Source organism: Phyllobates terribilis, unplaced genomic scaffold (genome assembly GCF_046119375.1).
Source record: "Phyllobates terribilis strain yellow unplaced genomic scaffold, ASM4611937v1 Scaffold_5__5_contigs__length_657084704, whole genome shotgun sequence".
Classification (NCBI taxonomy): domain Eukaryota; kingdom Metazoa; phylum Chordata; class Amphibia; order Anura; family Dendrobatidae; genus Phyllobates; species Phyllobates terribilis.
In genome coordinates, this window is record NW_027362765.1 from 380,205,235 (window position 1) to 380,219,508 (window position 14,274).

Genomic DNA, 14,274 nt, shown 5'->3' on the forward strand with positions numbered 1-14,274 from the left:
AATATTTTTGACTCATTTATTTGAATTGCTTCTTAATCTACTTTTAATGACGCGTGTGAAAATCTGATAATAGAAATATGGAAAATTCTGAAGGGTTCACAAACTTTCAAACCGCTGTAGATGCATGGAGCTCTGATTAATGATGCGACTTGCTGGCACCCGGCACAGCAAACTTTCCTGAAGCGTTTGATTTTTGGGTAGATTTTGGCTTCCTCGGTATTTCGGAGATATGTCAACTTTTCCAGGAGTCTGGGAAGTCTTTCAGACTTCCGGGACATTCCCAAAGAGTTGGCCAATATGTTTTTTATGCAATACCTTGACACTCCAGGACTGTGTCGAGACATCACTTTCTTTAGAACCGTTTAGATGCTATAGTTCCTTCTGACCAAGGCATCTAAATGGGACCAGAACTAACTCGGACACCACCTATTACACTGGGATATCGTGATGGGAAAGAACTGCTACGTGTGCTAACGAGAAGTGGAAATAAGCATTTGTCTGGTGGTTTCCCCTCCATATTATTGGCTGAAAGGGGAGCAGGGTGCCCTCAGTGACCCTCCTCGTTATTACAAAAAATCTAAAAGTCAACTCTCACTTATATATCTTTTTTAGGGTAAAGTGGTATCTTTTTCAGTTTCCAGCACTTTATAGACTCCCTATTGCCTTCCTACGGGCTATTAATAAATGCTTAAAAAAGTTACAAAAAGTGACCCTGAAATGAAGCCAGACGGAGGGGAGAGGAGGGGGATGCAGCTGCAGCTTCTCACTCAGTGACAAAGCCTCCAGGAGGGGAGCAGCAGAGGAAACATCTAAAACCACTTAGTTTTGTAAGAATAAGTATTCTTTAAAGGAAATTAATGTATCCTCCAAAAATTATTTAAAGCATGTTTTATTAGAAGTCTTTTTTATATATATATTTGATGTGACAATGTCTGCAGAAATCAATCTTGAATTATTCCAGTACACACATTTTGCTAACATTTTATGTTTCTGAAGCTTTCTTATCAGCTTTGCTGTGTAGGTTGGGACAGGGTGAGCAGAGTCGTCATCGTTAGAGGGTGGAGGAGTGAATGACAGCTCTGCTGCACTGCTAGAGGCCTAGATAAGGCAGGATAATACTGCTATACACTATACATACAGGTAAGGATCTGTCTGCAGCTCCTCTGTCACTCCATGGGGGGTTTGGGAGAGGGTCAATACTTTATCACTTTCTGTTGAATGCATAAGTCTAGTAACATTTTTCTGTCCATTATCTCCCTTCCATAAAGCTGCTATGAAGCAAACTCCTTGCTATACTGTCTATACAGATCAGCCGCTGCTTAAATCTTGTGATCCATCAAGAGATCAAGTACTAAAAAAAACAGATCTGTTACAAACGGAGCGAAAACGTTTCCATTTTGTATCCTTTTTTATTCTATTTGTAAAGGATCTATTTTTTATTAGGGGTCTATGAACCCCTTCTGTGATCTGGGCAAAAAAAGGGATCCGACAATGGCTGATGTAACAGAACAGAAGATCCTTCGTTCCGATCTGTTTCAAGTAGACTTCAATATTAGAAAAAAAAAACAAAACGATCCGTCAGCTATCCGTTTTTTTTTTTTGTTTGGCCAGACCGAAAGGTTGTGCAGACTACGTTTTTTGATCCAGCTAAAAAAAATCAGATTTCTACTGGATTGCACTCAACCCGTAGACATTTTAGGACACTTCCATTTAAGTGAACGGATCCTCAACTGGATAACTTTATGTCTGTTTTTGTCATTCCAAAACGGAAATAGCTGTTGGATATGTGAACAGAGCCTAATACAAGAAGGACTTAGCTTCCACTATGGCCACCCCTAATTTCCTACAAATAAAAAAAATATATAGAAAATTCCAAATAGAAGTCATCCCCTTTAATATCACATCCACACGTGCTCCTGGGGTTCTGTGCAGCTGCTGCAGAAGCTCGTGCCTTACATACAAACCAACTTCCTAAAAAAATAAGTCACATGAATTTTTTTAGGTTGCGACACTGTTCTTGTCTCCATACTGTTGAGACACTGGTGGAAACGAGAAGTTTCCTAGTATTTGTGTCACTGAAGGTGTAAAACGGAGAAGTCACTTGGTGAACTTATTGAACTAAGTGATCAAGGTGCTGACATGAAGTTTTGCAATTTATTATATGGTCTCATAGATGGGGAAAGTGTATGCACCGTGGAAAGAGGCCATTTGGCTGCCATGGGACCAAGAGGAGGTCCCAGCTCTGCTGCCTTTGCCAAAAACCTGTGCTGTCCTCTATATGGAATCTGCCTTGTTACAAAGTGGTTAAATGGCCACAAAGCTCCAGGAAAGGGAACACTAGACCTAGTCCAATGGATAGATGGACCTATAAGGAGTTATGCCTGGTGCAGATCTGTGTCATTACGGCCTCTACTAGGCATCATATAGTGTATTTTTCATTATTCAGAGTTTCCCTTTAAAGGGAACCTGCCATGTCCCCAAACACTATTTACCTGGAGATATAGCGTTAATCTGCAGGTTAATAGTGCAAGAAAGGTGCCAGGGCGCAGTACTGGGAGAAAATGTACTTTTTCCCTTCAGGGAGGCTGCACAGCTACAATCACCACCGCTCAGTACTGTGAGCAGCGGCTGTGAGCGCAGCCCGGCACTTTGATTGACAGCTCACTCTGCACAAGCACTGAGCAAAGATATAAAAAAAGACTTACAAGTTTGGTATCTCCGTAATCGAACTTACCTGGAGAATCATGTCCCCGGGTCAAAAACAATGGTGGAATTACATTTTTATGTTACCATTTCACCACACTTATATTTTTTTTTCCTAATTTTTCAGTAAATTTTAGGGTAAAATGAATAGGATCATTCAAAATTACAACTCTGAAAAAAGCTCTCATACGATTAGGGCAATGGAAAAATGAAAAAGACTCTTGGAAGAGGAGGAGAAAAAAACCCCAAAGGTGCAAAAACAAAAACAGTCTGAAACAGGAAGGGGTTAAAACTTAAGGACCACAATAAATCAGAACAATCACCGCAAAAAACGGAATCTGGGAGAACCCCTCATAGATCTGTGTTAACGGGTTATCTGACATTAGAAAAAACATGGTGTCTTTATTAGAAAAATAGCGCCAAACACAGACTCAGCCCCACGATACCAAGCTGCAATACCAGACACGACCTGAGATAAGGTGTGGCACTGTTTCCGGAAGAAAGACGACGCAATGTTGTACTAATTATAACGACCGCTTTTAAAATCTCTATTAATATTTGTATCCAGAGCTGAGATATCAGAGACTGAAGTTACAGGCGGCCTCCGGGGAAAAGGGAACTTCTTTATTGTGAGAAAAACAGGAAATTAAAGAGGAAGTGGAAGAATAAAGTAATAGTGGTCGTAAATTCAAAATTTAGTCATTGTTACCAAATACTAAGGCCTTATATCAATAGCCACGATTCATAGTAAAAATGTGGCATTGCTGCTTTTTTTAACAAAAAAAGTTGCAAACAACCTTGCAAAAATTAAAAAAAATATATTTTTTTAGATGTTCGCACGGCCCCTAGCAGTGTTCTCATTAACATTTTTTTTTTTCTATTTATAAATGCATTTAATTTCTATTATTATTATTTTCTAATTAAGTTTCATATTTTGTTTATTTTATATTTTTCCTTTTTTCTGTGTGTGTGTTTTTAGTTGCAGCACACACATAGTTTTTTTTTATTTCTAAAATACTTTTTAAATAACTTGTCTTAGAAGAGTTCATCTATACTGAGTAAGGTTAAGTTCCCATGATGAGTTTTTGCTTAGTTTTTCACGCTGCGTATTTTCGTTGCTGAAGAAACGCCCCCAGCTCACGCTACTTACTTGCATGGTTTTCGGCACCTAGCAAAACATCCCAGCTGATGCTCACTGAGCTTTTTATTCAGTTTGTAGTAACAGTGACCTGTTGGGACATTAAACAAATGGATATATGAATAAAAACAATGTTAATTACAATGCAATAATACCATGAAAGCTGCACAGGCTAGGGCCGTTCAATTGAACTCGTTGTCGCACCCGCTGGTAATAAAGTGCAAGTATTTAAAAACAGGCGCTTCCCATGGTTTATTTTCTCTAACATTAATAATAATAATAATAATATTTTTTATTTCTATAGCGCCAACATGTTCCGCAGCATTTTACATTTTAATTAACATTAAATAGAAAGATAGGTAGAAGATCATACTATATATATGTAGCACCCTGAGGATTCGGCTGCTACAGGGGTATTGCACCTCAACCCAGAGGTGTGATATTCCACTCCCGGGTAAGGATGGAGTGTGGAACTGAGCTCGGTAGGCTGCATGCACTACATACATCCCATTTCAGAGGAGCAGGCCGACGGTACTCCCACTTAGAAATGTGCAGGTACAACCGAGCCTGTTCCTGGCTGGAGTGGGAGGGGGGTGGTACATCCCATGTAGTGTAGGGGCAGATAGGGGGAGCAGTCTGGGTAGTGATAGGAGCTCATTGGGTGCTGGTCACCTGAGCTCACACATAGAGGGATATATAAGGAGGGCACCAACTTAGATCAGGGTCAGTCAGCTGCAGAGGACAAGTTCAGACGCAGAAAGTGAGGTGGAGAGGAGAGAGAAGGAAACAGCAGCCCTGGAGAGAGAGAGAGTGGAGCAGAGAAAGACCCAGAGGGGGAAGACTGAAGGGACCCAAGAACCCAAATTAGAGCACCGGGTGAGGAGTCAGCATCAGGGTACCGGAACCCAAGCTGGTGGGGGCAAAAACAATCCCTAGCCAGAGACCGGAGATCGTGGGCAGCGTTTGCCACGGTCACCCACCATATTCACCCCGAAGGCACACCACATGAAGGGTCAGGGAACCCAGGGCCAAGGGTGTCCCAACAGAAGGCCCGAGGGAGCTGGACCTAGGTGAATCACTGGTGGGGACGGCTGAAGAAAGGACAGAGGGAGAGCTCAGGGCCACGCTCCGGACTTGTTTGGGGGTTGGCTGGATCCAGGACCTGGTGGACGCAGCACGGCTCGGGTGGTCACTAGCAGCTGGAGTGACCGGAACATCAGCAGTAAGTAAACACCCTTAACTGCACAACCCGAGTCTGTCTTCATTGCCGGCTGCACCGCACCACCACAACCCCCATCCTCTGCGCCTGTCCCCTCTGAGGCTATACCCCTCCCGTTGGGGGTTATCCCACCAAGCTGCGCATCCACCATCAGCCTCAGCGGACCCTGCTGCAGCGGCGGCCACAGTGACCGCATCACAACGGGTGGCGTAGTCGACACAAAAGAACTTTAGTAACATCTGTAAAGCTGCCACATAACACTGAGCTTGACGCCCTGGGCACGGGACCGGGTCACAGCCGCTCGGAGACTACAACCCCCCCCCATCTGATCCGGTGCCGGGTATTCCCCTCAAAAAGGAATATGTCCCAGGGGGCGCGTCAACTTTGGCGTAGTCGGCAGGATTACGTGCCCGCAACACCCGGGTACTGCGTGCCTGAAGAAAAGTGCAAGTTTACCTCAGAAAGAAGTCTCCCGCCGGTTCCGGAGGGTCCACGCCATCGGACTCCATCACCAGTCGTTTCCCGCCGATTGTCCGCCATTTCCAGCTTGTTCCCGCCATCTGCAGAGTTTCCCGCCACTGGGAAGCGATTCCCGCCAAAACCGCAGATTTCCCGCCTTGGAAGAGCAGCGGACGCCATTATGGGCGTGCCAAAGGAGGGCAGGAGGCCACCTCCCATCGTGGGCCAGGACAGAAAATGGCGCCAAAAGTGGAAACCGCCCCCACCAACAGAGACTGTGATGCTGGAGGTGTCTGTCAGCGTGAAAGAACTACCCCTGGAGCTGACAGTCACCGAGTTGCCCCGGGACCGCCCTCTAAGTGGGAGGAGACGAAAGAGAAGAGAAAAGATGGGTGTCGCTTGGAGCAGTCTGGAGCGAGCGCACCCGGAGGCAAGAGGTCTAATGAGGAGTAGCGGAGAAGCTCACCCGGAGATGGAGAGAAAGCAGAACAGCACCGGCCCGCTGGCCAGGAGTCTGCTAGAGACCGAGGAAGGAGGGCAGAGCAGCACCGGCCCGCTGGCCAGGAGCCTGCCGGAAGCAGAGCAGAGCAGCACCGACCCGATGGTCAGGAGCCTGCTAGAGTCCACAACCCCGCTAGGTCTAGCGGAGATCTTAGCGCAGCTCCCCCGAGACCGGGAGTGTGCACAAACTGCCCTGGAGGGCCTCGCAAGGAGGATGGCCCGGGTACAGCGTGAGATACTGGCGGAGTGGAGCCGGGAGATGGCCCAGCAAGCAGAGACCAGTCAACGGAGCACGCTACCCTGGAAGAGGAAGCAGACCGCCTCTGAGGATGGCGCGGGAGGACCCAAGGCCGGAGACGGCGCCGAGGAGGGAGCCGAACGCATGGAGGCAGGTAAAGGGGACGCCTATACCCCAAGCCGTGACACCGCTCACCTGCCCCAGCTCCCCGTCGCAGAGCCCGAAAGTCCCCCTGCTGTGCCCGTAGCCGCCATGTCACCGCTATGGACTAGGCCCCGACCGGAAGCCGCCGCAGCGACCCCTGTGACGTCATGCGCCTCGATCCGGAGCGTGACAAAGCAGGAATTACCACCAGCCTGGTCGCAAGGCCTAGTACCCCCGGGCGCCGCACCACCAACAGCGCCCCCTACCTCCGCGGAGCCTCCGGCCTGGCCGCAAGGCCAGGTAGCCCAGGGCGCCGCCGTCCTAACGGTGCCCTTCACCTTCCAGGTGCCCCAGGCCTGGCCGCAAGGCCTGGGCAACCCGGGCGCCACCACCACCGCGCCCGCAATACCAAGGGTGCCACACCTGGGGGAGGACCTCTTCAGCCAGCTCACATGGCCGGACGGGCGACCCTTCATCTGGCCCGAAGGATACCATGAGCTGGAGCGGCAACAAAGACTAGGGCCCTTGTGTGAGCCCCTGATCCCGGCTCCGAAGCCCGTGACTCAGGTCTCGCCTCCTTTAGAAGAAGCCCAATTCGTGTGGGACCCCACGGGAGAAGATTTGATGGGGTTCACCGGAGAAACTCGGGCAGTCGCCGCTGAGCGTACTGAGTGTTGTCGTCAGCAGCTAGCAGAGTTTAAGAGAGAACGGGAGGAGAGGTGGGTCAGAGAACAACAGGCCCAAATCCGGAGCGCGGAGCAGAAGAGCCGGACTAGGAGGAACCCCCGTGCAGCGCATTGTCCCCGCACCATCGGGACAGTGATAAAGTTCAACCCGCAGCATGGGTGGGGCTTTATTCGGGACCGTAACAACCGCGGTGACGTTTTTGTGACTCGCAGAGACGTCGAGTCCCACCTGCCGGAAGGTCACAAAGGCCGTGACCTCTACGTCGGAGACGAAGTCACTTTCACCCGGCACAAGTGTGCCAAAGGACCTTACGCCCTCCACGTACACCGCTTGACGGAGGAGGAGTTGCGGTACGGAGAGGAGGAGCCAGAGGACCCGGACGGGTCTGAAGAAACATCATATCAAGAAAGAGCAGGAGGGAGCCGTCGTTGAGGACGGGAGTAGAGACTGTATATAGTTGCCCGTCGGGGCACAGTGAACCGTTAGAGCTAAAATAGTCCCCGTTGGGACCAGTGAACTGTTTACCCGTTAACCCCTTTATCCTACAGGCTGAGGACTGTGAGCAGCCATTCCCTTCCCTCTACCTGGCCGAGGACTGAGAGCGGCCAACTTCCAACTTCTCCCTGTATATAGTTGCGCTTCCTAAAGCGCCCCCTACCGGTTTTATAGAAAACCAGTTTTTCTAAGAGACTGTCGCACTTTTCCCGGACACACGTTGCACAGTGTCCGGAGGAGGAACCAGAGACAAGAGAAGTCTACGAGAATGTTTATATAAAAAAGTTTTATATATATAATGTTTTATATGTTTTATATGTTTATATGAAAAAAATTGTATGTTTTGGTGTTTTATGTCTTTACAGCCCGAGGACGTGCTGTGATTTACCAGGGGGGAATGTAGCACCCTGAGGATTCGGCTGCTACAGGGGTATTGCACCTCAACCCAGAGGTGTGATATTCCACTCCCGGGTAAGGATGGAGTGTGGAACTGAGCTCAGATAGACTGCATGCACTACATACATCCCATTTCAGAGGAGCAGGCCGACGGTACTCCCACTTAGAAATGTGCAGGTACAACCGAGCCTGTTCCTGGCTGGAGTGGGAGGGGGGTGGTACATCCCATGTAGTGTAGGGGCAGATAGGGGGAGCAGTCTGGGTAGTGATAGGAGCTCATTGGGTGCTGGTCACCTGAGCTCACACATAGAGGGATATATAAGGAGGGCACCAACTTAGATCAGGGTCAGTCAGCTGCAGAGGACAAGTTCAGACGCAGAAAGTGAGGTGGAGAGGAGAGAGAAGGAAACAGCAGCCCTGGAGAGAGAGAGAGTGGAGCAGAGAAAGACCCAGAGGGGGAAGACTGAAGGGACCCAAGAACCCAAATTAGAGCACCGGGTGAGGAGTCAGCATCAGGGTACCGGAACCCAAGCTGGTGGGGGCAAAAACAATCCCTAGCCAGAGACCGGAGATCGTGGGCAGCGTTTGCCACGGTCACCCACCATATTCACCCCGAAGGCACACCACATGAAGGGTCAGGGAACCCAGGGCCAAGGGTGTCCCAACAGAAGGCCCGAGGGAGCTGGACCTAGGTGAATCACTGGTGGGGACGGCTGAAGAAAGGACAGAGGGAGAGCTCAGGGCCACGCTCCGGACTTGTTTGGGGGTTGGCTGGATCCAGGACCTGGTGGACGCAGCACGGCTCGGGTGGTCACTAGCAGCTGGAGTGACCGGAACATCAGCAGTAAGTAAACACCCTTAACTGCACAACCCGAGTCTGTCTTCATTGCCGGCTGCACCGCACCACCACAACCCCCATCCTCTGCGCCTGTCCCCTCTGAGGCTATACCCCTCCCGTTGGGGGTTATCCCACCAAGCTGCGCATCCACCATCAGCCTCAGCGGACCCTGCTGCAGCGGCGGCCACAGTGACCGCATCACAACGGGTGGCGTAGTCGACACAAAAGAACTTTAGTAACATCTGTAAAGCTGCCACATAACACTGAGCTTGACGCCCTGGGCACGGGACCGGGTCACAGCCGCTCGGAGACTACAACCCCCCCCCCATCTGATCCGGTGCCGGGTATTCCCCTCAAAAAGGAATATGTCCCAGGGGGCGCGTCATATACATTTTTGATTCCTAGCATAACTCTTTTTCTGTCTAGTACTTTGAATGCACAAGGGTGGATTCATAGTTTCAGAGGGTTGTCTTAAATGGTTTTGTCTCATTTTGTTTAGTACTTTGAGCACACAAGGGTGGTATTAATGGGCTTTGTTGCATTCTATTTAATACTTTCAGTGCACATGGGTGGTTTCAAACCATTCTATGTAATTTTGTTTAGTACTTTGAATACACAAGGGTGGATTCATAGTTTCAGAGGGTTGTCTTAAATGGTTTTGGGTCATTTTGTTTAGTACTTTGAGCACACAAGGGTGGTCTTAATGGGCCTCGTGGCATTTATTTTATTTAGTACTCTCGGTGCACTAGGGTGGTTTCAAATGATTCTATGTCATTTTGTTTAGTACTTTGAATGCACAAGGGTGGTCTTAATGGGCTTTGTGGCATTTTATTTAGTACTTTCAGTGCACAAGGGTGGTTTCAAACGATTCTATGTCATATTGCTTAGTACTTTGAATGGACAAGGTTGGTCTTAAAGGGTTTTGTGTCATTTCGTTTAGTACTTTGAGTACACAAGGGTGGTCTTAATGGGCTTTAAGGCATTTTATTTAGTACTTTCAGTGCACAAGGGTAGATTCAAATGATTCTATGTCATTTTGTTTAGTACTTTGAATTCACAAGGGTGGTCTTAAAGGGTTTTGTGCCATTTTGTTCATTACATTGCATACACAAGGATGGTCTTAATGGGCTTTGTGGTATTTTATTTAGTATTTTTACTGCACAAGGGTAGTTTCAAACGATTCTATATCATATTGTTTAGTACATTGAATGCACAAGGGTGGTCTTAAAGGATTTTATGTCATTTTATTTAGTACTTTGAGTACACAAGGGGGGTCTAAGTGGGCTTTAAGGCATTTTATTTAGTACTTTCAGTGCACAAGGGTGGATTTAAATGATTCAATGTCATTTTGTTTAGTACTTTGAATGCACAAGTGTGGTCTTAAAATGTTTTGTGTCATTTTGTTTAGTACTTTCAGTACACAGGGTTTATTTACATGGGCTATGTGCTGTAGAGGCTCAGTAAAGGAGTTGCCTCATTTACATTATTTGCTGACCTCAATAATCATATTTCTTTCTTGAGACCCCCCTTATCAAACATATATTACATGATCACCTTTTCATTCTAGAGCCACTAAAATCAACTGATTGCTAGATTTCCTGGATTTAGATAAGGGTTGTCTTGTTGTACACCATTTACCATCTTAAATGGAGCCTATCTGCACAAAATGACTGTTCAAACCAAGCACAGGCATTTGGTGCACCATTGGCAGGATCAAGTAGTTCAGCGCACCTTCATTGCCACCTACTCGTTTTCCGTCTATCTCCGCCCGGCTCTTTCTTGATTGACAGCTCTGGTTTTACAAGAGCTGAGGTCGGTGGTGATAGATGGAAAACAAGTAGGTGGTAAGGTGCACTGAACTACTTGGCCCTGCCAGTGATGCACCAAGTGCCTTTGCTTGGTTTGAACAGTCATTGTGTGCTAACAGAATCCCTTCGACTTCTTGATGGTTTCCAGATAGCCGCAGGATTTTTAACACCAAAAGAATATACAAAGCAACAAAAATGCTATGAAGATATATTGTAGAAATGCCAAATTGTACATTTTCTTGTTATAGTGTCAACGTCAAAAAATGTGGAGCATCACTTTAAATCTCTGTTAAACATGAAATGCTGAAGAACGGTTCGCAAAACGGAATGCAAGAAATCCTAAATTGGGAACTAGAAGTGTTTTGCAAACCCCCCTGTGAGATTAATATCCTGACGCCGTCATCATCTTACCCCAGCTCGGGTGCTTCTCGTAGTCGCAGAACTCTGCTCCGTCAGGAAGAGGATAAAAGGCGTAAGCACAACCGCAGCGCTGCACCATGATGGCCTGAAAGCAGGAGCGTACACAGACCTAGAGCGAGGCAGGGGCGAGAGGGGAAAGTGGCCGTTATCAATTCTGTGGTGTTACACTAATGCCACCAAAAAGTGCAAATAAAAGCAATTCTGTTCTTGGTAACCTGCTGGGCCGGCGCCCTGTGCTGCGTTGCATTGTGGAGGATGGATCCTAATATATATATATATATATATGCATATGAGATAGATCTATCTATATAAAAATTACAATAGAACAGCACCAAAATATTATATTTCGGGTGCAATGCCTCATTGGACAAAAACCCAATTGCTCCAGTAATATAGAAAAACAAAACGGAGGCAGCACTCCAATAAGCTGTGCAAAAGAGTGGACTTTTATCAGTCCACTTTTTTGCACAGTACTGGAGTGCTGCCTCCTTTTCTTTTTCTATGTATCTATCTACTGTATCTATCTACTGTATCTATCTATCTATCTATCTATCTATCTATCTACCTCTATCCCCCTTCTTTATAAATGTTCCTTACTCACCCTCTGTTCTCAACAAATCCATGTAGTATAAATAGAAAACATGGAGGGGGATGTAGCTGCAGATTTTTATGGTTCATTTACACTACAAGGTTATCGTGCGCAAGTATTCCTAGGAATGTTTGAGTCACAATAATCTTTCAGTGTAAACAGGCTGATGATCAGTTGCTCATTCATCAGGTGAAATGATCTTTTGAGCTCGGCAGCACATTATCCTGTGCAAAACAGGATTTGTACTGCCGAGGACAATGCGAAATGAGTGATCCGTTACAGATTGTTCAGTGTGTTTCATCATCTTCCTGTGTAAATAGGTTATTAACCATTAAAGCGCACCTGTCAGCAGGATTGTGCTCAGTAAACCACATACACTGTCAGGTGGGTGACATTACACTGATTATAATGATACCTTGGTTGATGAAATCCGTCCTGTGGTTCTTGTGTAATCTTTACTTTCAGTTTGGAGATAATTATATGCTCGTGCTCCGGGGCGGCCTGTTGGGGGCACTCTATCTGGTTCTCTGCTTACATATTCATCTGTATGCTCTTATGACAGCTCACTGTGCCTTCACTGACCTGCCTCCTCTTTTACATATTGCATCTAGTAGTGCGGGGCTAGGTGAAATAGGAGGCAGGTCAGTGAACGATCAGTGAGCTGTCATAAGAACATATACGAGATGAATATGTAAGCAGAGCACCAGATAGAGCACCCCCCCACAGGACGCCCCGAAGCACGAGCATATCATTATCTCCAAACTGAAAGTAAAGATTACACAAGAAACACAGGACGGATTTCATCAACCAAGTTATCATTTTAATCAGTGTAATGTCACCCACCTGACGTGAGAAACACAGTATGGATTTCATCAACCAAGTTATCATTTTAATCAGTGTAATGTCACCCACCTGACACAAGAAACACAGGACAGATTTCATCAACTAAGTTACCATTTTAATCAGTGTAATACCACCCACCTGACAGTGTATGTAGTTTACTGAGCACAATCCTGTTGACAGGAGCGCTTTAAATATATACCAGTTGCTGGTTGTTTAATGCTGCCGGTTGGTTTGTGTGAACCAACCCTTACTCTTTTGTTTTAGAAAAAGCCTGAAGAAGAGCGGCGCATGACATCAGAAAACTGATTTGCTTAGACCTCACTGTGCTATGCTGACATCACAGCAGGAGGGTCCTCATCTACAGCTGCTACGTGGGAGATTACTTTGCATGTAGATATGAATGTTCACACAGACGTGGAATGGACACTGAATGCAGAAGTTTATAAACGTAGTGGAAATCCTGAAAAGTGAACTTAAAGCTAAAAAGAGGAACAATGCGTCCCTTCAATACAGGAAAGTGCCCATTTATAGACTGTGAAGGGTGTCGTGTATACATTACATGCACACATTATATATAGTTCCTCTGTGGCTGGTCAGAGCACCAAGTACCGTCATGTCACTTTTTATTCTTGAAAGAGGTTATCCCTCAAATACAATGTATCACCCCTCTACAGAACCAATGATAAAGGTCTGATTGCTGGGACCCCCACCAGTTATGAGAATGACTAAACCAAAAGAAAAAAGTGCAAGGCATAAAGATATGGATAAAAATATAATTTTATTTCAACATCAATTAAAATTGAATAGACTAAAAAACATATCCATGAAAACAAGACATTGGTGAAGGCTGGTGAATGCCATAGGTACTTGATGACGCTAGATGCGAAACGCGCGTCGGGTGCAATTCTTCATGGTCTGGTGAAATTTGTTACTACTCTCTTTTTGTCGCTGTGCATTTTTGTACACTCCATACCTATGGAAGTATATTATATTATTTTGTGGTAATTGATGTTTTTTAATTACTACTTACATCTATTGTACTTTAATACCTTCACTACATTGGTATCCATCTTTAACATATGATGGTACCTTATTTTTCTATTGTATTTGATTGTATATATTGTGAGTCTATTATGTTATTATGGCATTCACCAGCCATGAATGTCTTGTGTCATGTATATGAAATTGAAATAAAATTATATTTTTATCCATATCTTTATCTTTGCGCTTTTTTTTCTGTTGGTTTAGTCTATCTTTATGTTCATATTTTGGCTATATTACCTGTTGCTCATTATATATTTGTAGGTTTATCCGTTATGAGAATGGTGGTCCTGAGTCCATCACTTCAGTATTGGTCCATTTGCTGTCTGTGGGTCTGACGGAGATAACCTAGCACTGTACCCGGATATCTGCGCCTGTCCCATGTGCAATGAATAGAGGGGCTGCGTGCACGTGCAATCGTCTCACTATTCACTGACAGTAAACTAATATCTTGGTAAAACTTTTAAACACATAGACCCCGATTCATCAAACTGAATTCTGAAGTAAAACTGAAACGTCACAAAATGTTGTCGTAGTTTTTAGTTGCACAAAAATGTTGCTGTTTTTACGCCACTTTCGGCAAATTTTTGATGAGTGGCTTTAGCCACAAAGGTGGCGTAAAGTACAACACGAGTCCCAGCCTGGAGTAACACTTCTTGCGTTGGCGTACGGAATTTCCTGTTATCTGCCGGATGTACGTACCAGCGTCATATGCACCTAAACGAATGAGTCTATGATCATGTAAATTGCGACAT

General features: G+C 45.9%; 1 protein-coding gene across 1 annotated transcript in view; it reads right to left on the reverse strand.

The window, feature by feature from the left end:
* SCNN1A (sodium channel epithelial 1 subunit alpha) overlaps positions 1 to 14,274 on the reverse strand; it is a 215,940-nt gene that overhangs the window by 140,936 nt on the left and 60,730 nt on the right. The window contains exons 8-9 of the mRNA XM_073684901.1: positions 11,038 to 11,155; positions 3,854 to 3,932 (exon numbers count right to left, since the gene is read on the reverse strand). Coding sequence (XP_073541002.1) covers positions 3,854 to 3,932; positions 11,038 to 11,155 — 197 coding nt within the window. The remainder of the gene's footprint in view (positions 1 to 3,853; positions 3,933 to 11,037; positions 11,156 to 14,274) is intronic.